Source organism: Gadus morhua, chromosome 2 (assembly GCF_902167405.1).
Source record: "Gadus morhua chromosome 2, gadMor3.0, whole genome shotgun sequence".
Taxonomy (NCBI): domain Eukaryota; kingdom Metazoa; phylum Chordata; class Actinopteri; order Gadiformes; family Gadidae; genus Gadus; species Gadus morhua.
In genome coordinates, this window is record NC_044049.1 from 15,953,404 (window position 1) to 15,978,109 (window position 24,706).

At 46.3% G+C, this 24,706-nt stretch overlaps 1 protein-coding gene across 4 annotated transcripts in view; it reads right to left on the reverse strand.

The window, feature by feature from the left end:
• The window catches only part of cep112 (centrosomal protein 112), a 112,288-nt gene that overhangs the window by 23,758 nt on the left and 63,824 nt on the right, over positions 1–24,706 (reverse strand). For 3 of the 4 annotated variants that reach the window (XR_003979741.1, XM_030379753.1, XM_030379762.1), the window contains exons 21-23: positions 22,326–22,556; positions 8,469–8,531; positions 3,068–3,217 (exon numbers count right to left, since the gene is read on the reverse strand). Coding sequence is in view for 3 of the 4 variants with exons in the window: in XM_030379753.1 (XP_030235613.1) it covers positions 3,068–3,217; positions 8,469–8,531; positions 22,326–22,556 (444 nt within the window). In the remaining variant the exon portion in view is untranslated. Of the gene's footprint in view, positions 1–3,067; positions 3,218–7,204; positions 8,016–8,468; positions 8,532–22,325; positions 22,557–24,706 lie in introns of those variants that run through there. The other variant, XM_030379769.1, reaches the window with a different exon arrangement.

A 24,706-nucleotide genomic window follows, 5' to 3' on the forward strand; every position in this document is an offset into this window, starting at 1 on the left:
TCTTTCCATCGCTCTTGTTGTCTCTGTTTACACTCTACATCCCTCCCTTTGTCCTTACAGGTCTTTTTTTTTTTCTCTATCCAAACCTTGAGCCTTCCTTAACAGGAAAGAATAGATTCAAGACAATAGAAAGAACAGAAGAATAAATAGAACAGCTTTCTAGCTCACCCACACTGTCCCGGGATCTACTTTATTTCCATCTATGTAGAAATCTCTGCTATTCATCACATCCAGCATTCTCCTTTCGAACCCCACCTCTTTGTCCTCCCTCTTTCCTCCCCCCCCTCTCATCTACCAGCCATTTGTCTCTTGCCCCCCTTGTGTCCACTGGTCTATCCAATCAATGCTCACCCGTTAATTGGATACTCATTAGCGACATAAGGGTTGGACAATAGGGGGAAGAGAATTTAACAAAAAGAACAGGTCTATGAGAACCAAAATACAACCATGCATAGGGAGAGAGTGGGGAAATAAAGAGTGTGTGAGAGAGAGAGAGAGAGAGAGAGAGAGAGAGAGAGAGAGAGAGAGAGAGAGAGAGAGAGAGAGAGAGAGAGAGAGAGAGAGAGAGAGAGAGAGAGAGAGAGAGAGAGAGGGGGGGGGGGGGGTGGATTGCATATCTGTGATAATGTTTGTGCGATCATGTCTCGTTGCAGGAACTTGTTATTTAGAACTACTTACAGTAAGTACATGTGTACGATGAGCAGGTACATGAGAAAGGTGTGTGGCATTGATAGTGTTCAAAAAGAAAGGAGGGGACTTCAGGGAGAAAAACTGTCAGGATAGTGCCAGGTTATGGTGACAAGATATAAGTGGCCCTTTTCCCACACTGTCAAGCAACTACACATATCTTCATAACAAGATGTATCTTGTAGATAACGATAGGCTTGGCAAAATGGCCGAAGGGCTGATTCAAATTACATTTCGATATATGTGTATGTGTGTCTTTGATTGCATGGGTGTGATTGTGTTTCGTGTGAGTGCTATTGCGTGTGTGTGCATAATTGTGTTTGTGTCTGTTTGTGTGTGTGTGAGTGTGTGTTTGTGTGAGGTGGTATGGTGTGTGAGTGTGTATGGTTGTATAGTGCTAGTGTGAGGGGTATGTTCGTGCAATTGTGTGTGTGTGTGTGTGTGTTTGTGTCATCATATGCGATTGTGTGTATTTGCGTACGTACAAGTGTGTATGTGATTGTTTACGTGTGTGTGTGTGTGTGTGTGTGTGTGTGTGTGTGAGTGGTTGTGATTGTGTGTGTGTGATTGGGTGTGTACGATTAATGTTGTGTGTTTGTGTCCGTGCGTGTGTGTGTTTCTGTGTGCGTGAGGGAACAGGGCAGGTTGGTGAGGCCTCCCTCTGTGGCAGCTGCAGACCACAAACGGACAGGGATGTGTTTGGAGAGCGCCCCTGCTCCACACGGCTCTTTATTTAAAGAGCCACACCCCACCAACTGCCACCGGCACCCTGTGTGTTTGTTAGTCCGGCAGACAGGGAAGGGGGGTCATTTGATTTTCATAATAATTACTTTATTGATTTTCTTTGTCTTACTTGGGCGTTGCTTTGTATAAAAGCGGCTGCAAACAGAAAAAATGTTAAAGGATGCAAGTTAAAAAAAAAAAAAAAAAAAAAACAGTATATCTAGTGTGTCCTCACATCCCGAATCGATTTATGTTACGTTGTCAAGCGATCAACGCACCGGGTGTGACTGGTCTGAAGCAGTTCAAGGCCTGTGCCTGACCACGGGGGTGAAACTACACGGCACCCTCTTGATGTTTTCGGCCATACCATCCTTTGTCTATGCTATTGTCATTCTAGTTGTCACAAATAAACCCAAACATGTGGCAGGCAAAAACGTGGGCGCCAAAAGGAAAAAGAGAACTAGCTTAAAAACGATGCCACAACAAGGAATCAGAGTTCTAGCTTCAAAACATGTTGCAACAAGGAACAAGAGTACAAGCTAAAAAAATCTTTGCCGCAAAAAGGAACCACTGTACTACCTTAAAAACGTTGGCGAAAGAAGGAACAGAAGTACTACCATAAAAACGTTGCCACAACAAGGAACTTGAGTTCTAGCTTAAAAAACATACAAACAATCAAATAAGGGGAAAGAAAAAGGAGTGGTATTTCCATAATATGTAAAAAGGGGTGAACGAGTGCGACAGACAGATTTATAAGCGGCACCCAGACACGGAGAGTAGAATCCAGTAAAATAAACTATGGAGATGTGCAACAAGCCAAATAAAAGGCACCACGTATAGAAACAGTGACAGTGTGTCGGGGAAAAGGAAAAAGGCGACCTGTGTCTTGTGTCTATAAAAGTCACATTGAGACGAGGCGGCTCTTACTGGGGAGGGAGACGCTCTTATGGGGACGCTGCTTTATGAGTGTCTCCTGTGTTTAAGGGCATAAGGTTCTGTAGGAGAACTAAAGAGACTGGCTGACAATAGGTAGTGAGTTAAAGCACCACGAGGAGGAGTGAAGAGGAGGTGGTCTGCATTCCAAGAAGGAGGGAAAGGAAAAAGGTTCTTGAACTGTAAGTACATAATGTACGTGCATGTATCTGTTGACCTTGTTGTTGAAACAACTGCACAACAGGCCTGTGACCCTCCATTATCGTTGCGTAGAAGACAATACGCAACAATTGAATGTGATGTAGTCTCAGTATCCGTCATATTCATTTGTCTGACCTTATCTTTTCTAACCGTTTGACAGTTATTTTTTTAACTATATCTTTCGATTGGAAAATCAATTCCAAATGGGCCCCAGCCGTGTGTTTCCGTTCATATTTGGGATATTCTGAACTCCCGAGTTAAAGAGGTGTTTGCAGATTCAGCAATATTTCCCAATAGGGCTCAAGTGGCTGACCGTGCACACATTTATGCAATGCTATAGTAGGCTTTAACATGCACAATCCCATCCAAAAGTGTATAAAAAAACGTATTGAGAAGATGTTTGATTAAAATGCTCCCCCCCCTCCCCCCCACACTATTTTCACTCAGTCACACACACAATAAGCCAAGGCCCAGAACACACAGCTATGGGAGGAACCTGGGCCAACGAGGGGGAGAACAGCACCTTGTGGGCCTTGTCAGCGTGGTGGCTTAGGGTCCGTCTCTCCTGGTCCCAGCGAGCCTGGCCCTCTTCCAGCTGTCTCTCCAGGCTCTGCTGCACACGCACAGCCTCCTCCTTACAGTCACACACTGACGTCTGCAGCTGGGCTATCAGCTACAGGGAGGGAGAGAGAGAGATGGAGAGAGAGAGAGAGAGACAGAGAGAGAGAGAGACAATGACAGTGAATGTACAGCAGTAGAATGACAGGATTAAAGAAGACAGCAGACGTATGACAGAGACTGGGCCGTGCGCTAGGCCCCAGAGAGGGAGACAATAAGAGGCCTTATCATGTTGTTAATTATTAATTAAAGGATCATTTTAGGATCTTTGAACCTGGTCCCTATTTTCCCATAATTCCAAGTGACCAATGTGGGCAACAATTTTAGAAATTGGTCCAGTATTGGGAGAGCCATTGCAGCTGCAATACACGCTTCAATGTCACCCTATAAGGGCACTAGCGCCTCGTCAATTAAGTCTCCTAAACGTTTTTGCCACTGACAGGCTTAGATTGTTCTTGCACGTGTCTGACAAAATTATACAAAGGATCCCTAAATAGAAATACTAATTTTTCTGTCTGTTTTATTTTCCAGCTAAGTCTCATGCAGGAAATGTCCTCCCCAATTGAGAGAGAGCGAGCGAGAGAGATCGAGAGAGAGAGATAACGAGCAAGAGGGAGAGGGACACTAACGGTGTTTAAAGGAACGAGCAGCGCTACAAGCCTCTTCGTGAAGTAACATCAAGAAGATGTTGTAAAGTAAGTTCACAAAATGACATACGATACGACGCTAATATACACTTTTTAAATATTACCTCAATCTTCTATTAATTTATTGTTGATATGGAGTAAGCTGAAACCAGTGCAGCTGACCTGATGACGACGCTAAATAAATAAAAGATTGATCGAATTCACTTGTCTAAATTAAAAAAATACAGCACGTTAACAAGAAATAGTGAAAAGGTGCAGTTTTGTAAAGGCCGGATGGGAAATCCAAACCCCTGGTCACTTGCTTCAGGGTTCCCTGGACGGGGCAAGCTGTGGGACTCAGATCAGGTGGAGGAGGCCTTCTAATGTTTTGGCATGCGTTGGGATTTCCAGTAAGCATGACTTGGATATCACACCAATACACCCAGAGCACTCTGCCTCCTCCTCTCTCAGGATGTGCAGGGTGACAGTGAGACTTTAGGGAGAACGAGAGGGAGAGGGAGAAAAGGAGAAGGAGAAAGAGAGCGAGAAGGGGTGAGCGAAGAGAGAGAGAGAGAGAGGGAGAGAGAGGAACTAGACAGGGAGGGGGAGGAAGAAGAAAAAAGAAAAAAAAAAGAAACGTCGCTTTTTTGCAGAGTGGAGTGACTTTGCGTTGGTGAACTTGCGGTGCACGCCAAGATGAAACGAAGCTGTCTCCGCTTTGAAATCCTACAGTTCAAATTAAGATTCTATTTAAGCCACTGCCAGGGAGGAGAGAAAGATGAGAGGAAGGGATGGATGGCACAGGGGGAGAGCCAGCCAGCCAGCCAGCCAGCGAGCGAGAGAGAGAGAGAGAGAGAGAGAGAGCAGTGCCATAGTAGCTCTAGGCTAGACAGACAATTGTTTACCGTGCGCAAACTCTAGAGGAATCTATTCATTGTGTGGGAGTACAGTGGTTAGGACGGGGCGAAAGAGAGACCGACATAGAGAGGGGGAGAGGGAGAGAGCAATGAGAAGAAGAGTGTTGGTGCAAGCCAGGCTGACAGAGGCAGAGAGAAAGAGTGTGGCTCATCAAGGGAGAAAGAGACATAGAAAACAATTGAGAGAGAGAGAGAGAGAGAGAGAGAGAGAGAGAGAGAGAGAGAGAGAGAGAGAGAGAGAGAGAGAGAGAGAGAGAGAGAGAGAGAGAGAGAGAGAGAGAGAGAGAGTGTGAGGAGATTAGCTCTATGTTGTCAGTGGGCGACCCACATTTAAGCAACAAGCGTCCCATTATGGGAAACATCGGTCCTGGGCATAGTACTAATAATTATCTCAGACTCTGCACTGCAGAGGGCCCGCATCAGGTCCTAAGCCCTGCGGCGGGAGGAGCAGCAGTGGCGGCGGCGGCGGCGGCGGCTAAACGTAATGCTAAACTCCCGCGCAGCTCGCTCGTCTCGCCTCGTTCGTCTGTCTGGTTAATCCGGTTCCTGCATCTGATAGGCCGGGCCCTCGCCCCCTCTCAGTCTCTAATTGGTCTGATGAGACTTGTCTGTTTTCAGACTGCTGGCACCACGTGGTGTGGGCAGAGGGTGTGTTGCTCACCTCTCCGTGAACCTGAGTTAAACTGGGCGTATGTGTGTGTGTGTGTGTGTGTGTGTGTGTGTGTATGCGTGTGTGTTTATGTGCGTGCATGCGTGTGGATATGTTTGTGTGTGAGTGTTGCTGTGTTTGCATGCATGCTGGAGGCTGAGTTACTAAAAGTGATTGCAAGGGAGATATTAAAATGTTTTAATATTGATGAATCATCATTCTGGATTTGCCCGACCGATATATTTTTTCAGATATTTTATCTAGAATAACATACATATTCAAATTCAGCTAGTGAACATGGTTTTCAAAGAATATATTTGTGTTTGTGCAGTCCCTCTGCCTCCAACTCCCCATTCGCAAATGTCACACAGGGTTGAACACATACCCAGACAGACACACACACACACACACACACACACACACACACACACACACACACACACACACACACACACACACACACACAGGAGGCAGTTTAAAACGCCGGGGGTTTCCAACAGCTATTATCCAAAGGGGAGTAAGTAAGACGAAGACGGTTGAATCACACTGGGAACACCTCCGCAAAGCCCTTCATAACAGATGACGGCCCTCACTTCGACCTCTCACCTTATATTAAATATATATATATTTACACACATGGATGCTTCTGGATAATGCATGCTTAATTCCCTCCCACCGCCTTCCTACCGGGATGGTCACAGAGATGAATCACTAATGATCACCCAGCACCACCACCGCCACCACCACCATCACCACCACCAGCTCCTCCTCGACAAACCACCCAGTGCAGGACCATGATTAGGCAGGTGGATGGGCTGGTGGTGGTGGGATGTTTAGTGAGCAGGTCGGCCAGGAGGGCCACTCAGCCGCCAGATGCACAACGCGCCGGGGTATGAAGGGACGCTAATTAGCCAAACGGAGAGCGCCAGAGAAGAGCAGATAAGAGTGCAATAGAGAGAAGGCGAGAAATTGTGTGTGTGTGTGTGTCTATGCCCATGTCTGTGTGTGTGTTTGTGTGCAGTTGTGTGTTTGTGTGCATGTCAATGTATGTCCCACCCCTACCCCTCGCGAGGGTAACGTATAGGGCCGGTAGGTTTTTAATTGGTCTATTAGCCATGCGGCAGGGCGGGAGAGCGCTGCCCCCTGTCAGACACCCAGGGGTTAACAGCCAGGGTGAGGCTTTGAGGTTCAAAGGCTCCTTGTTTACATTGGGCCCCGCGGCCCCTGGAGGCGGGCCAACAGACTAACCAGCCGCCCACACGCACCCGCGTCCACTCCCCCCCCCTCCCCGGCACACAAAGCCGGGCCCGAACCCACCGACAAACAGTCTGCATAAGTCACGCATACTAATAGGCTCGCTCCGAGAACCCCTCCCACCACACACACGCACGCACGCACATACACACGCACGCACACGCTGGCACGCATGCACACACACTTTGCATAATAATGCCCCCATCAGAGGGGTCACGTTTTGCACGGAAGAGGTTTTGACGTTAATGATGCTGGGAGTGTTTTTTTTTTTTTTCCTCGTTTTGTTTATTGAACCTCTGCCAACTCAGTAGCACCCCCCCCCCCCCCCCCCCCATCTCCCTCCTCACCCCAAAAAACGAGGGGATTAATCATTTGTCGCTTTGTCTTTGGGAGGCGCGTCGCGACGGCGGCGGGCTAAACAGGGCGGGGCGGGGTTGAACGTTCGCGGTGGCGGCCGTGCGGCGTTTGAAGTCGGCCATTGTGTAACCTAATAAGCTACTGTGTTGCTCACAACATCTGCTTGTCAACCTCACTTTCAACTCTGCAGGCCTTTTCCCAGCCATCCCGACACAACACCCCCCCCCCCACCCCCCACTCCCACCCCCCCACGAAGTGGAGGCACTGAAAGGAAAAGAAAGAGAAACAAAAACAAAAACAAAAGAGGGTGAGAGAGAGGGAGAGAGAGAGAGAGGAGAGAAAGAGAGAGAGACGTCCTTTGGACCTGTGGGCAATGAGCTCTAATTGCAGCCAAATTATCGTGATATTATACCCTATATTTTACCACATAATCAAGGACTAGAAAAAACATTTATTTTATTTGGGCTCATGTAAACAACCCTCATGGGGAGTTTTGGGGGCTTCTGTAAAATCTTAAACTGGAGCTGTTTTTTGGTGGTGTGCCAAGGGAGGTGTCAATGCTCGCTGTTTACCTATCCTATTAATGACCTTATAGTGACCAATTAACCTTGTGGGAATAGACTATTAAAGATGTAAGCAACAGATAGGGGAACATACAATTGTTTAGCAGAGATGTGATGGACCAGAAGCGGGAGAAAAGGCAGAACGTTCCATTTCCCTATTTGGTGAAGCAGTTCAGCCGATACTCCAAAGCAACTTCATTGTGTTTAACTGGTTTTATTTGAGCTATATGTCATTAATGAGCAGGTAGGGGTTCTACGATTTGCTAAAAGGGATGCCTAGAGGGAGACAGCGGAAAGGGGATCAAACCATGAACCTTCAACACCCTAAACCACTAGACTATATTGTCCTCTGTAAAAAAAAGAAAGAAAGAATAATCTACAAAAAAACAAAAATATTAAAACCTGAAAGAATAGAGAAGAAAGGGGCTCAAAGCACCTGGGCAGACTGCTGCACCGACGGCACGTGGTGGCAGAAGAGGAACCAGATCTGTGTGGGACAACATTAAGAGGAATACATATGGAGGCGTCTACGTCTCATCTATTAAGGAAAAAAAGCAGGAGGGCCCTCGCTGTCTGGTGGATGACGACGAGACAACGATAGAACCATGGAACATTGAACACGGTCCAAGCTTCTTCTTCTTCTGGGCCTTGTTCTGTGTTTGCTTTTTTCGTGTGAGAGCGCAAATGTGTGTATTCTTCCTGCTTAGTATGCATGTGCGGGCAGCCCAGTGTTCAATACCTGTGCCTTCAAACAATCCGGTGGAGACGAAAAAAGTTGAAGAAATAAGGAAGGGATGGAGGGAGAGAGAGTGACAGAGGGGGAGGAAGGGAGAGGTAGGGAGGGAGGGATAGATAAAGGGATAGAGGGAGGAAGAGTGGAAGTGATTGTGGAAGTGAGAGCGAAGGCAAGAGCGAGATTGAGAGAGGGAGAGCTGTTTACCTGGATAGACTTGGCAAGCTTCTGAGCGTGGTCCTTCTCCATCTGCCTCAGCCTGCTGCTGGCCTGCAAAAAGAAAGCAGAGCGCTGGGTGTGAGAACCAGAGATACCAGGACAGACAGACAGACTGAGGAACAGGCTAGACTGAGAGAGAGGGAGGGAGAGAGAGAGTGAGACAGCGCAAGAGAGAGAGATTGAGGGATACAGAGCGATTGAGGCTGTCAAAGAGAGTTGTGAAATTGAATCCATGGCAGGAAGGGCACAAAGACCCCTGTCCCACAACCCATAGCCCTCCCATTTGCTATGCTAATACAAACACACACACACACACACACACAGACAGACTTTGACCCCTGGTACTTTGGCAGCCTGTCTCGGTGGCGGGGTCTGTGGCCCCTGGGCTGGTTGCCAGGCTGCAGGGCCCCTGAGTGCCAGGAGGCAGCGACAGCCCTGGGGCACATCGGGCATCGGACCCCTCTGATCCCCTGCCAGCGATTCATCGCTTAACAGGAAGAGCAGGGGGGGGAGGGAGAGGAGGGAGAAGGGGGGTATTAAAATGTCGCTGCCAATTAAGTTTTTTTCCCCCACTCTTGTTGTTCTTCTTCTGTGGGTTTTATTTATCAGGAGGGAGAGCGAGCCCAATGTGGCAGCGGCGGGGCAGCCAAGTGAATGGAGACTGTTGTTGTTGTTTTTGTGGTTGTTTGGGGTTTATCGAGCGGCGCTTGTCTTTCATTTATGTATGCCGCCGCCGCCGCCGCCCTCGTGGGAAGCCAGCCAGCTGGATGAGCGGGTGTCACCGGCGGGTGTCAAAGGGCGGGTGTCTCGCGGGCCGGTTGCCGTTTCACAAACAAACGTCCCGCGGCTGGTTGGTCAACGCTCACTCCCTCGCTTTGAAAACACAAAAATACACCATAATACAGACTGATACGTCGATCCCGCTGGATCACAAGAGGTCACCGGGGTCGACCGCCATGTTTTGACGTGACAAACATCACCGTTGGTTAAAAAAAATGGAGGTGAATTACAGCTACCGGATCGCTTGTTACACCGGCCCTGTTGTAAGTGATACAGTGTAGTTGCCTGCAGTGACAGACACATGGGGGGGGGGGGGGGGGGAGAGCAAAGAGAGCACAAGCAGTAGTTATGCCCCAGATCGCTCACACATCTGCCTTCTTTACAATCGCGGCCACTCTCTCCGTCTTCCACAAAACAATCTTACTGACCTTAATCACTCTGCCCTCAGAGACAAAGGCATGACATTTGTATAACCTTTCAATAAACTTTTCAACCCTTAAACCACCCCCCCTCCCCCCCCCCCCCCCACACACACACACTGTAGTCCCTTACATCTCCACGCCCCGGGGAGGTTATCATTTCAAGATCTCTTTCCACCACCGTGAGAAACATTTGAGTTTTTTTGTTGCATTTATTGCACACTTTCTTTGCCCGCTATAATTGCGTTCACCGAGTCATTAAAACCCATTATTCCTCTCGGCATCTTTTTTGTTTTGGCCACCGTATTCCGTGCTTGTGTGTGCTTGTTCTGCTGCGATTGTGTGTGTGTGTGTGGGTTAAATGAAGAGCCACGCCTGGCGGGGACATAATGAGCTGTTAAGTAAGGCATTAGGTTTCACTACACAGCGTTGATCCACCGCTGGCGGCCATGTTGTTATGTGACCATCCCCCACAACACACCTTGGAGATTATTATCACCACGGAGTTGGCCGAGGTGCGAAGTGAAAAGTTCACCAAGATAATACAAGACTAGATGTGGTTATAAGTGTTATAAGTGTGGGGGATTATGGGTTATTAGTGAAATTCAGTAAACTGTAAACAACAGTGATACTTTAAGGCCCAACATCAACCATTACTTGCAGCTACGCAGATCAATGATTTCCTTACCAAACTAAGAGAGAACAGCGGATAAATAAATAAGGTAAGAGAGAGAACTTGTGACCAAGATTGATGTCATTTTAGGAAAACACGTTTATAAAAGAAAAGCTTGCTTACCCTTGAAACAGTCACATGCCCGCGCGCACGCATTGGGTCTATTGTACTGAGCCTGGCAGCCACTGACAGACAACCCACTAACAAACACGGTTTGGAGTGAGCGCAGAATACACACACCCCATCAAAGCCAGTCAACACCTGAGGTCTGTTTGGACTCTGCGTCCCACTTCCTGACAAACACTGGTGTCCGGACACACCTGTCACCACCACACACATGAACACAAACCATTTGTCCCCTGGGGATGCCAAGGCAATGAGAGAGAGAGAGCGAGAGCGAGATTTGATATCATTGATTTATCAACATATTTATTCATATTTTATATCATAAGTCATTTGCCAAATAAGCCTCTGAATTCCAAAAAGATCCTGAATTCCGAGACCAAGACAGAGAGACAGAGGGAGAGAGTCAGGTGGGGTACTTCCTCACATGACTCCATGCTGTGTGTGTCACTGCAGCCGCTCAGCTGTCGCATGACGTGGCACTGAGAAGCAGAAACACTGCATCATGTTATACATCTGCTGCTGCTGTGGTTTATTACGAATCATAACTCCATGGGCCAATTAAGATCTGAGTCGATCTGGGGCCATCTCTTTCTCTGAAATTAACTGGTACTCCTAAAAAAAAATACTTGCAACCAATCAAACAAACAATAATTATAAATTACATTTTTAAAGCACCTTTCATCAGGACCCAGGGTGCTTTACATGTTACAAGAACAAAAAGAAAAGAATAACAAAAAGAAAAAACAGAAAAAATCGAAAAATTGAAAAGAAAGGCAGATCAAAAAACAATTTCAAGGCCATACCCAATGATCATGTTATCATCTGTTGTTGATTATAACTTTTCATACATGCATGAGATTGTAGGAAAAAGTCTAAAGGCAGTATATTCTTATGAAATACCCCTCTCACAATGTGTTTCTGCCCAGCAGATGTCTTTCAATATCGATCACAAAGCAAAAAAAACGCATACAGATAAACAAGCGTCCCCGAACAATCCAGGCCTCAATGTGGCGGTGAAGTGAGAAACCATAACTCCCAGTGTGAGCCCCTTGCTGGCCCGTTCATGAAGTGTGTGTATGAGCGTGACCATGTGTGTAAAACGTGTGTAAACGTTAAATTAGGGGTGACTCCCATATTTAAAGTTTTACATAAAAGTGAGTGAGGTGGGTGGGCGGCGCAGGGGTTGGGGGCAGTGTAGGTGGACATATTGACTACAAAACAGACAAACAGGCTGAACAATTCTAATGGAAATAGTTCACTCCTACACAGGCATGCAAAGACTGACACACACACACACAGACACAAATGTATTGACACACACAAAAAAACATGCAGAGACTGACACACACACGCACACACACACACACACACACACACAAAAAGGCACACAGACAATAACTGACATACCGACACATAAATAGGAGCTTAAAACAACAGGATATGAGAAACCACGCCATCAAATGCATTAAAACCAAAAATCAGCCGAACAAACGGATAAAATTAGCAACGAAACATGAGCCAGAAGCAAACGGAATACGTTAGAAGCCCAACAGAAGGTAGGAAAACAGCCGACACAACTCCATTTAAAGCAGCCATATGTGTGCATGTGTACGTTGAGTGCAGTTCTGTGCGCGTGCTTGTGTGGGTGTGCAAGGGCTTTCAAACAGACTACCTGTGCTCTGCCAAAGGCATTTTGGTGCTGAAGGCACTTTGAGGCTCTATCAAGCTCTTCAATCGCATCCTAATCCTAGCGGTATAGAGTGTGACTGCTTTGAAGTGTCAGTGCGTGTGTGTATGTATGTGGACACGCTTATCCTTGTGTGTTCGTGTGCGTGTGTGTGAGAGATTGTGTGTCTGTGTGTGTGTGAGATTGTGTGTGTGTGTGTGTGTGTGTGTGTGATTGAGAGTGTGTGTTTAAAGAGAGTGGAAGTGAAGGCAAGACATGTCACTTATTGGAATTAATTACCAATCTAAAGTTGGATCCAAGCACACACACAATCTCACACAGTCACAAACAGGACAGAGAGGAAATGAAAGGGCCAACCCCACAGAACACAGAGCAGCCCTGCACTAGGTGCAGGGCTGAACTCTTTGCCCCAACCGGAGTCGCAATGTAAGCCGCGAGGAAGGTGTAGTAAGCGGAAGCCACGTTGTCAACACATGATTCCTCCTGTCCGGGGCGTTAACTCCACAGTTCGGTCGGCAGACAGAGACGCATGGAGACAAATGATCTTCGGTGAATCACTCCAGCTCCCGGGAAGATACCCTGTGACTGTAGGGGCCACTTCTCGTTGTGAGCCAGAGTAAAAGAGGTCTTGTGTGTGGAGTGAGTTCTGAACAAGAATGGCTTGCATCTATTTTAAAGAATCCACACGTGCAACATTGTTGGATGTTCGCAGCGCACTGTTCAAAAAGCTTTACTTACAAGTGTATATTATGTTTTTCTTTAACTTCACAGATGTTATTTACATTTGGGGATTTTTGAATCTCATGCAAATATTATTTACACTTAATTCGATCCATCATCTCACATCTAATATTTCTACAGCCCTTTGACTTGTTTGATTTGTTGGTAAATTGTCAATTTATGCAGCTGCGGTTATGTTTACATGAGCGAGAGAGACCGTATACAAAGCCTTGCTCATTCAAGGGTGAAAACCCCCCCCGACCTCCTCCCCTCAAAACATTTTGAAGGAGACATTGCTTCCATATGACATTGTTGGCTGATATGTTTCCAATCAAATATTTTTCTTCGCCTCTTCCACTTTTTTTTTCTCCAGAGCTATCAAGGGTCATGTGACAAAATAAAAAAAACACAGAAAAACGTGCTGGAACATTGTAGAACAACAACCCTGTGACTCCACCCATAACTATGTCAAGATATTAATGACAGGATGGAGAAGTAACAAAGAGGGGGGGGGGGGATTTCAAAAAGGGGGACTGCATTGCGTCTTGTACAAATACCATATGATTATCAATATTCTTCCCATCCCAAAGGAAACATGGCCTCTGTTTTACACATCTGAATTGGGTGGGGGGGGAAACAGTTGAAAAAAACAAGATAAAGAAAATAGGATGGAATATATGAGGGTGGGGCAGTCAGTGAGGAGGAGTTAGGGTTCAAAACATTTGCTAGCACGCCGTACAAAGGCTTGTTTCTTGAAGCAATTTACCGTTAATTTGCCAGGGACACCGAGCTTTGAGAAATTATCTGCACAGTTGTCTGTTATAATTCCCGTCTTAACCATGCTTGTGTGTGTGTGGAAGCTTTAGTTAGTCTGTCAGTCGGGAATCTCTTCCTCTCTCAAAAAACACATAATACACACACACATCGCGCGTGCATCACAGACACACATAGACACACACACATTCGCATGCATCAAATATACAGACGAGGAAAACACACACATTTACACTCTTATTGCAAACCATGGCGAGTGAGAGCTGCACCAGCGATAAGAGAGACTCAACAGCAGCAGGCTTGTGCCAGCCACCAGAAAACCAATTACAAACATTACCAATGGGCGGAGTGAGTCCAACGTCTTCCTGTAACATCGCCAGAAAGACCCTGGTCTATAAACAAAACTACACTACAAGACCACCAAAGAAACAACTGTTTAGTTGATGCCATGAATAAGTAATGAGCAGAGAATCATGGAAACCCTTTAACATAACTCTTTAACCATGGTTGGTGGGGGGGGGGGGGGGGGGGGTGAGGGGTGTTGCACTTAAAAAACTGTGAAAAGGTGCATTTGTAAAGGATCAGAAGGCAGGGGGAGGGGGAGAAGGAGAGAGAATGGGGGGGGGGGGGGGGGGGCATCCTATGAGAGCATCTGCGTTGCCGTGGACGCAGTTCATCAGCTGCTCCGCTATTGATGTCTTATGAAGAGCCGGACCACCTGCAAGTCGTTTCATTTGATGACCTTGAAGAGGTGTGCGTGTGCGTGTGCGCGTGTGTGTGTGTGTGTGTGTGTGTGTGTGTGTGTGTGTGGAAGAGGAGAGCAGGTCTTTCAGCTGCACTACAGAGAGGGAAATTACAAAGAGCAGCCTGCTCTATCAATATGTGGTTGTGTGTGTGTGTGTGTGTGTGTGTGTGTGTGTGTGTGTGTGTGTGTGTGTGTGTGTGTGTGTGTGTGTGTGTGTGTGTGTGTGTGTGTGTGTGGGTGTGTGTGTGTGTGTGGTGGTGAGGGTTAGGAAGCCGACTTGTATTTGAACCTGTAGGGGGCGATAATGAGGCGCTTCTTCCCCTCCACCATTCAGCTACAAGGCTGTGAAAAAAGTCGCTGCTAAAACGAATTGGTCAGGAGTGGCACAGAAGATGGTCTCCATTATCGACACTATTTACCACACAGTCACAAAACAATGGATGACCTGCTTGCATGCAAGATACGGTCAACATAGTTTCCTCTCGCTTCTACAGTGGAATAATGTTTTATCTATAATCACAACAACGCAGCCCTGAAGTGACCCTATTGGTTTAGGACATGGGCTTCAGTTGCAGTGGTGTCGTTTTTAATCAGGGTCCCTGAGATAAGGAACGCAAAGAGTGACTAGGGCTGCTCGATTATGGAAAAAATCACAATCACGATTATTTAGGTCAATATTGAAATCACGATTATTCAAACGATTATTTTTGAGTTCGATGATGTATTTATTCAGGATGTCTCTCCCAAAACACACTTTGTAACTGAGTACTTAGAAATTTTGCCTTAAAAATATACACAAAATGGTCATAGAGAAAATGTTCAAATCTAAAATAATGTACAGATATGTATCCAGCTGTGCACTTTCTATAAAATATTTAATGAACATTTATGGTAAAAAAAACTTGATTATATTAGTTTTGTGATCGTTTGACGCTAAAATCGAAATCGCGATTCGAAATTCGAATAATTGCCCAGCCCTAAGAGTGACATCATAATACTGATGAATACCGAGCTCGGTCAATCCAGGTTTCAGACTGAATGTCATGGAATAATAATCAGACCCCCCCCAGTCCGTCCACCAACACATCAGAGCCTCTGCAGCATCCATCCATAAAGTGTGAAGGTGGGACACCGGGGACTGTAACGATTGAACTTCAGAATGACCTTGAACCCTGTAGAACCACTTATTACCCCCCCCTCCCCTCCCCCCCCCCCCCCCCCCCCCCGCCCGCACACACACTCACTCTCACACACACACAGACACACACACACTTTATAATTGGAAGCGCCAGCCTGTTGCTCCTGCTGTCACTGTGTCTCAAAGTGTGTTTAAATGTGAATTAGAAGGCTCGTGTTTCCTGTCCCCTCTTCCCTGCGACTTTTAAATGAAGTGCTCAGGAGCTGTGTGTAGTTCTCTTTCTGGTGGATGGTTTGGACGAGACGTCGCTCCGACTCTTTCATCTGCTGCGTGACTCAGACTCTGACTCTCTCAAGCTCTCGCTCTCTCTCTCTCTCTCTCTCTACCTCTCCTGCTCTCTATTTTGCTGTCATGGTCGCTGTGGCACCGGGGGCCGTAGGTGGTGAAATGAGCAAATACGGTTTACACACACACACACCCCCTCTCGTGTCAACAAATTCGACACATCCAGTCTCGCACACGCACACATGTTCACCTGTGAACCTAACCTAATGCCGCCGTCACTGCAAATGAAGATCACATCTACGCCTGGGATAAGTCAGGTGTTACTCCCGAAAATGTTTTGATGCATCTGCATCATTTGACGCATCTGCATCATTTGACGCATCTGCTAAAACGTCGCCTATAATCGCCTCAGACACCACACGCAGTGTGGTGTCTCCCCGTGCCAGCCTCAGTGACCCTCCAGGCATGCCCAGTGAGTCCACTCGCAACATGATAGTCACAGTGGAACACACACACACATGCACACTCACACACATGCCCCAAACCTGGTTTGGCACCACATTAGAGAGCCAATTGGTTTGTTCCCCAAAACTGTTTATTAAAGGGGTAAAGAAGGGTTGTTTGCACATGAGAGAAGAAAACCAAGTTTCATTCAATATTTTCGTAAGAAGGAACAATCAATTCCACAATCAATTCCACACGCAGTGTGGTGTCTGAGGCGATTATAGGCGACGTTTTAACCCATCCCCCTGGCTATAGTCGTCTGAAGGCCACTCTTGAGGACTTAGTGTTTGGAAAAACAAGTCTAAACAAGGAAAGACAAAGCCATATGAATGCCTGTTGAACTTGGTGAAACGGAAATTCCAATGGAATTGATTGTTCCTTCTTACGAAAATATTGAATGAAACTTGGTTTTCTTCTCTCATGTGCAAACAACCCTTCTTTACCCCTTTAATAAACAGTTTTGGGGAACAAACCAATTGGCTCTCTAATGCGGTGCCAAACCAGGTTTGGGGCATGTGTGTGAGTGTGCATGTGTGTGTGTGTTGCGCTGTGACTTTCATGTTGCGAGTGGACTCACTGGGCATGCCTGGAGGGTCACTGAGGCTGGCACGGGGAGCACTGATTGGCTCCTGCAAGGCAACAGAGCGGCTCCCTCATTGGCTGAGGACTGCCTTCAGGAGATGTTGTCACAGCTAGTTAGTGCCTGATGAAATGCCCCTTCCCTTTGATCTGAGGCAAGAGCAAGCAAGCAAGCACACACACTCATACACACACGCCCATTTGCATGCACACTCTCTCTCTTGCACACACACACACACAGACACAATCCAAAATTCCTACAACGGTGTACACACACACACACGTACGCACGTACGCATGCGTACGCACACACACACACACACACACACCCCCAACAGTGCTGTTTACATGTCTATGTTGACACATGCTCTTAAACAATCAAACATGTGAGAGTGATACCAAAATGGTCCTTCCTAGAAAGCACACACAGCCCGAGCCATGCTAGCAGGCAGCACACCAAAACAAATCCAGTCCTATAGACACACGTGCACGCAGGCGCGCACAATGCGCGGGGTCAACAGAGAACACGCAACAGCGCAGGGCTACCGTCCAGTTGGCCCGGCCGTTCAAAGGGGCCCAGCGTGGCCGCAGACACAGGAGCAAACATGACCCCGGGATTCCCAGACTGTATTGAGGTTGTGTTATCAGACCTGATCCACTTGATTTATTGTTTTTAGGACGCTAAGTCTGATCTCTAGTGTTGACAACCGGGGCGTGAGGGGGCAGCGGGGATCACTAGGCTGGAAGGAGCTTTTGTTTGAGACGCATTGGCAAATTTTAAGAGACTTAAAAGAGTGTATCTATTTGACGCCCTGATTGCTTTCCGTGAAAGTGCACTTTTACTTTGAAGGGAGAGTATCGGGGAGGCTTGAGTCTTATCGATCAAACAAAGGGAAACAAAGATATGGCCGGCGCGGCAGTGCGAAGGCCCTGTTTAATTGTTAACCGGCTGTTTTGTAGCAGTTGAATTTTTGATTTTTTTTACTGTAGCAACATGAAGGATATCAGGGGAGATAAGAAGGCTTTCAAGTTTTCACTCATGAGATTTGGCTTGTAAATTGAGTATCGTAAAGTTGAAAACCGTGTTTAACTAGTGAGGACCAGTGTGTGTTCATATGTATATCTTTACATGCACACACAGGGTTTTTGTGTCTGTGACCTGAAAAAGAAAAGATTACCCATTTACTAATGTGTCATTTAATTGATGTTTATATCCAGAGGGACTTACAGTGAATAAGGATACATTAAGTAATTGAGGAGCAGGAAGAAGGTTAGCCAGCTTTCACATGGAAACCTTCAGTTGGGAGTCAAAACCAGAAATCAATCTATAAATCTCTTTCTCTCTATATCTCGCCCTGTCTTCCTCTATACACAAAGTGTATATCTGTAAATGTATATACATTATATATTCACTGTATATTTTATTTCCCGGCTTTGAAGCACGTCCCTGGTGTCTTTATGGGTGTATGTTACGGACTCAGTTCTTCCTAGATACTTCTGACGTTCTTGAAGTCCCGCTGGAGGGAGGGATAGAGGAGGGACGCAGGGAGAAATAATGACTTACGAAAGCGTGTGTGTGTGTGTGTGTGTGTGTGTGTGTGTGTGTGTGTGTGTGTGTGTTGGGTCTCACATGGCCCCTTAGTGGAGAGGGCAGATTGGCAGGATGAAGGACTATATCACCCATGACCACAGTCCCATGCATGTGAACACACACAAACACACACAAAGTATAGATACACCCATATCAACAGTTTATCCTCACGTGTATACACACACACACACACACACACACACACACACACACACACACACACACACACACACACACACACACACACACACACACACACACACACACACACACCCCAACATGTTATATCCACACATTTACAGACAAGCGTATGAGATAAACTAGTATAGAAGCAAACTACAACTCCCCCACAGTGCCTGCTATTTCCTCCGTCTACCTCCCTCCCTCTCTCTCCATCTCTCTCCTATCTCCTTCCCCCCCTCTATCTCTCTCCTATTTCTCGTACTTCCTCACTCTGTCTTCGTGTGTACTCTCACGCAGCACGCCTTTTTCTTTCACCAAACTTCTGACAGCATGGAACAATCTTAACGGCCTGATCTTATCGTCTTATGATATTCTGTTTCTCATTATTTCATCGCAATAGTCACTCAGTCATTCTCCCAACTCCCTTCCTCCATCCCCCCCACTCCCTCTCCTTTAAACGCATGCATCTTTGATGAGAGCCCATTCATGGATTTAATGGATTTCTCGGGTCTGTTTTCTTTTTTCTCTCACAGGATCTAGGAGGAAAAAAAAGAAAGACGAAAAAATAAACGCTGGTCGGTCCGGGTAGACTGCAGAGGACAGCGTTTCTCTTTTTCTGCATCAGAAGGACGAGAAAGATTTTTTAGGCCTACAAAACAGGCAGAATGAGTCAATATGGATCTGAAGGCCTGGCCGACTTCAATCCCACATGAAATAGCCGGGGCCCAAGCGAAATAGCCAAACACCCCCCAACCCCACTCTCTGCTCGTCCGAATCCAACTTGGAGAGAGATTAGAAAAGTGTGTGTGTGTGTGTGTGTTTGTGTGTGTGTGTGGGTGTATGTGTGAGAAAGTGTTTGTCAGGGTGTGTGCATGTGTGAAAAGAAAAACGCGGTTAAATTTATTTTTTCTTTTATGAAAAAAGAGACAGTAAGAGAAACTGAACTGAGAAATCATTCTTCTCTTTGAGACGCGGTAAAAGGAGCATGCTGCTCATTGCGATAACAAAGTTCAATAGGGACAACCCCTCCCCCACCTCACTGCTTTCAATGCCTTTTTCGATTTTGATTTGTCATCAGGGTTCAACACAGCCACACTGTGCAAAAAAAACAGGCAGAGAGATTCAAGTCTGACTTTCAAATACCACACTGACAGCCTCCCTGTCACCCAAACTAATAAAACTGATTTCACACGGCCCTTCTTCTCTCTGTCTCTCTTGCGACTACCTCTGGTTCTGTGTACCATATGGAGCCAAAATGGCAGCCTGGTCGCTTCGGAGGTCCCTGCATTCCGAGGCTAATGCCGTGCAGCTGGCCCGGGGTGGGTTCTAATGAAATGGGCTTTCTTTGATGGGCCCTGCTGGGGGATTAGGTTCTGATCAACACCACCTTCGGTCTGCTTCCTGCTGGACCAGCAAGGGATTTATGGGTGATTACCCCAAGACCTGGTCCGGTTGAACGGGGGAGCAAATAGGTAAAGTGCCCGGTGCACTTTATCATAGTGCAAACAAGGAGAACAAAGGATTAAGCAATATGGAACAGACACCATGCTACACCATTGGTGACAAACATTTGGAGGATGCCTTTGCCTTTGCCCTGTAGCTTCAGTCCTGAACTAAGCTTTTACAAAGGTCAAGGTTAAGGTGAAGCTTGCAGAGATAGCCCAGATCAACGTAGCCTCTCATGCCATTGATAAACCACCAGATGATTTGTGTATGGCAAAATGTCCAACTACTGGAGGACCATCACAGCTGAAATTCACTAAGGCCCAATCAGCATGCGTTTAACAAAATACACCTCTTTCATAAGCACTTAAATACACAATAAATGACAATCAGTGCTGGATGATGCATATCGAATGCTGCAGCAACTCAAATAACATTATATGAAGATCAAATCCTAAGAGTGGAGAAGAATCTTTTTAAAAAGCACAGACGGATGACAATGCCGCTGCGCTGTCCTTCGACACCAACGCAACAATCTGAAACAATTTGATTCAGTTGACCTTAAAACTTTTTCCCACAGGCTCTTTAGCGAGGTCTACAGTTTTCCTCTAGGTCTCGTTATATCTAGCGCCTGTCCTCAAGTCACATGTCCCTCAATAAATCCTCTCTCATCTCTTAACATTCATAAATATGACCTGTTATTTCAACCAGGTTCCTGCAATCTTCCTTCCCTCTGATTGTGTTGATTATGTGAAGCTGTAGGCCTTTGATTTAATCCCGATCAACCAAATGAGAAAAGTGTGGAATGTTTCACGTTTAGGCTAATGGAATGTTAGTGTGGGTTTCAACACATTTCTTAGCTTACTAGAGTTTTTGTGTGAGCCAACTGGAAGGATGGATTCACAGATTTAGGTCTTTGGCTACACAGCCGAACCACAAACTTTAACAGTCCACCGAAGGAGAACCTCCATCCCTTACAATAACCCTCTCCCCACCGTGACCACACACACACACACACACACACACACACACACACATAAATACTTCATACATACAAGTACGCTCTCACACACACACACACACACACATGCTCACGCAAATGTACACCTACACACACACAAACTCCAACATACATGCAATTACGCTCTCACACACACACACGCGCACACACACACACACAGAGAGACAAACGCACATGCACACATACACTTTTCCATGCACACACACAACCAGCCACACACACACACACACACACACACACACACACACACACACACACACACACACACACACACACACACACACACACACACACACACACACACACACACACACACACACGCGCGCACACACACACACACACACAACTTAATGAGTTTAAATGTGTAAAGATACTTCAAAGCCAGTGTTTCCCAATCTTGGGGCACTTGAGGTCGAATGATATGCAGTGGGAGATTGGTAACTTTACTTATTTGATGGTGCATTTTTTATTAAAAATATTAATTGAAGAGGTTTGAAAGTCTCGCAAAGTTCCTGTACATACAAACAGACTGCATAATGATTCGTAGTCATGAGCCAACTATAAACCAAGTGTTGCATGATGCGCAAACAACCACTGGGTTATGGATAATTACAAGAAGTTGGTGTGGATTTTCCTACGAGTGGAGGCAGATGCAAAATTGGAAGAAGTCAGGGATGCAAGAACCACGCCCTAATCCTTTCCCACTACTATCCAAATGATTACGATTTTGACTAAAAACTAATTTAATTACCTACCTGGTCTTAGCAGTTCTATGTTGAACATAAAAAATATTCAATTCGGGGGGGGAAAAATAAAGACCTGCATGTTTTGTTCCGATCCCTAAAGGTCGGAACAAAACCGCGTGAGCATTGAAGCTCGACCTCGCCCAGACACCTGGGCGCAGCGGATTCTCCAGCTTGACGTTCAAAAATGGAAAAGTTTGACCTTTGACCCACTCGACGCCGACCTCAAAGCAGATCAGTTAAGATTACAGCTTTTTACGACGCTCTAAAACCAATGGAATCTAACTGCCAGTTTTCGTCATTTCTGAACTCAATCCATGTTTAATAAACCCAAGCGTCGCGGCTCCTGCCTGCTGGCAAGACTGCCACCGCCCAGCCTAGCGTACAGAGTACTTTAGCTGGCCGATCTCCCCGTGTTTAACCCCTGAACTCACCTTCTCCCTGACGGCTTCCACCTCCTGGCGGTGGGCTTTCTGGGCGATACCGCGGAGACGCTGGTCCTCGGCCTGGAGGCCGGCCAGCGAGGCCTCGTGGTCCTGGGCATCGCGGCGGCGCTCCTCCTCGCGGAGCGTCGCCACCTCCGCCAGCTGCTGCTTCCTCTGGCCATGGGCCGCCGCCACCTCCTGCCGCAGACAGCCCACCTGCTCCTCCAGCTCTGAGATGGTCTGGGAGGAGGGGACAGAGACAGAGAGAAGGTCATTCATCATTTTTTTAATAATAGTGATTGCTATTATACATTTGTATTGTTTTTTCGATTTTATTTTTAGTTCAGTTTAAATGTATTTTTATTGTATTGTATTTAAAAATTATATGTTTTTACATTGTCTTATTGTTATTTAGAATTTTATCTTTAGAGTTTTCTGTTCACTTGTAAACGATACTTGAGTCACCTTTATTTATGTTTGCTTTGGCAACATAGAAGACGACTTGAAGTTCAACTTGAGGCCAATGAATGGAATTGAGGGCAAGAGAGGGGGAGGGATGATAGAGAGAAAAGGAAAGAGAGGGTGGGAGGGGGAGAGAGAGGGAGAGGAAGAGCGCAAGAAGGACGGAGAAGGAGAGAGAGCCTTAGAAGGTGAAAGAAGGAAAACTCTGACCGCAAATCCATCTAAATGTAATTAGACAAGGGGTTACAATGTTGTTTAATGTTATTCTAATGAGGAATTAACTTGAAAGTATAACGTGGGCACTGTGTGTCCAGTTTGAAGAGCATAACCACACCTTCAATACATCTGCTTTAAGAATAAAATAAGGTTTAGGTTTTCAGTCACAGCAAGACATACGCATGTGCCCAACGACACCATGAGATACAAGGGGCCGCAACAACAACAACATACACATTTCTGCTGCGGTCACGGTCACCCACCCATTTGAAACTCACTTAGTTCGGGGGAAATCGGTTCAGACCAGCCCAAGAGTGTCAGCCTTAACCTCATCTCAACAACCCCCATGCTTCCGTAGGATAGGGGCTAGAATGCTAAGCTAAAATGCTTCCTGGGGCAGTGAGTCATATAGGCTGGGGGATTGTGGTAGGAAGGGCCACATCAAAGCCAGGGTGTGTGTGTACGTATGTGTGTGTTCAGCCGGGTCGGGTTTAATGAGGGAAATTAGCGCTAATCAAAGGTCAGTGAGTCATGATCTGAGAGAGAGAGAGAGAGAGAGAGAGAGAGAGAGAGAGAGAGAGAGAGAGAGAGAGAGAGAGAGAGAGAGAGAGAGAGAGAGAGAGAGAGAATGTCAGAGAGAAGGAAATATATATTTTGAAGGTAAACTTAAAGCTCTCTACCCACATTCTGGTTTGTGTGTGTGTGTGTGTGTGTGTGTGTGTGTGTGTGTGTGTGTGTGTGTGTGTGTGTGTGTGTGTGTGTGTGTGTGTGTGCTTGTGCGTGAGTAAGTGTATGCAGATGTGTGTGTGCATATAGACCACTTTGTGTGATTGTACAAGTGTATGTTTCTGTGTGCAGGTCCTTATGTGTTTGAGTATGTGCAGGTGTGTGCGTACATTTGTGTCCATCAGAGTGTGAGTGCAGTGCTCACTCTCCTCTCAAGCTGCTTGGCCTTGACTTTGGCCTGATTCTTTTTTTTTTAACCAAACATCTGTATACCTGGAAGAAAGACTGGGACAGCCACACATAAAATATCTTCTAGACTTGATTTCTGCAGTTCAAACTTCGAGCACATTACTCCTATTCTCTCCTCCATCCAACCGGCTCCCAATATCAGGGAAGTTGACTCTGCAGAGAAATTCAAATCGAAAGTTAAAACCCATGTCTTTACTCTTTCATTTAGCCCCTAGTGGTGCCCCTCAGCCCTCGTTGCAGCTGGGTCGACCTGTTGGCCAGCACTGGCCGACACCTGCGGCCGAAAGGCACTATGTTAAGGGCAACCTGCCCTGGCCAATCATGCCATAATTCCGGTCTTTGTTTTATTGTGATAAAAAAAAAGAGTATGGTTATGACACATGAAAAAAAGTCGGCATCAAATCCAAACCTTGTCGTGCTTCATCCGCGACGTGACTCAACCACGGCAAAAAAACTGACTCAAAAATTCTAATCTTTCATCCATTCTAATCTTTCAACAGCATACCATCCTAAAACATAAATCGACATGACTGAGCTGAACTACTTATCCTTTATTCCTATTTTTTCGCTTCAGACTGTCTGCCTGCTCCCCTTCTGCTCCCCCCACCCCACCTATGACGGGTCCCTCACCCCAGCCCGACTACTTGCCAGGGCATCCGAGGACAGCGCCGTGTTAAGGCAATCAGACAGAAAGTGTCTTTGAAAGACTTTTTTTCTTTCCATGCCCAGCGCTGGGG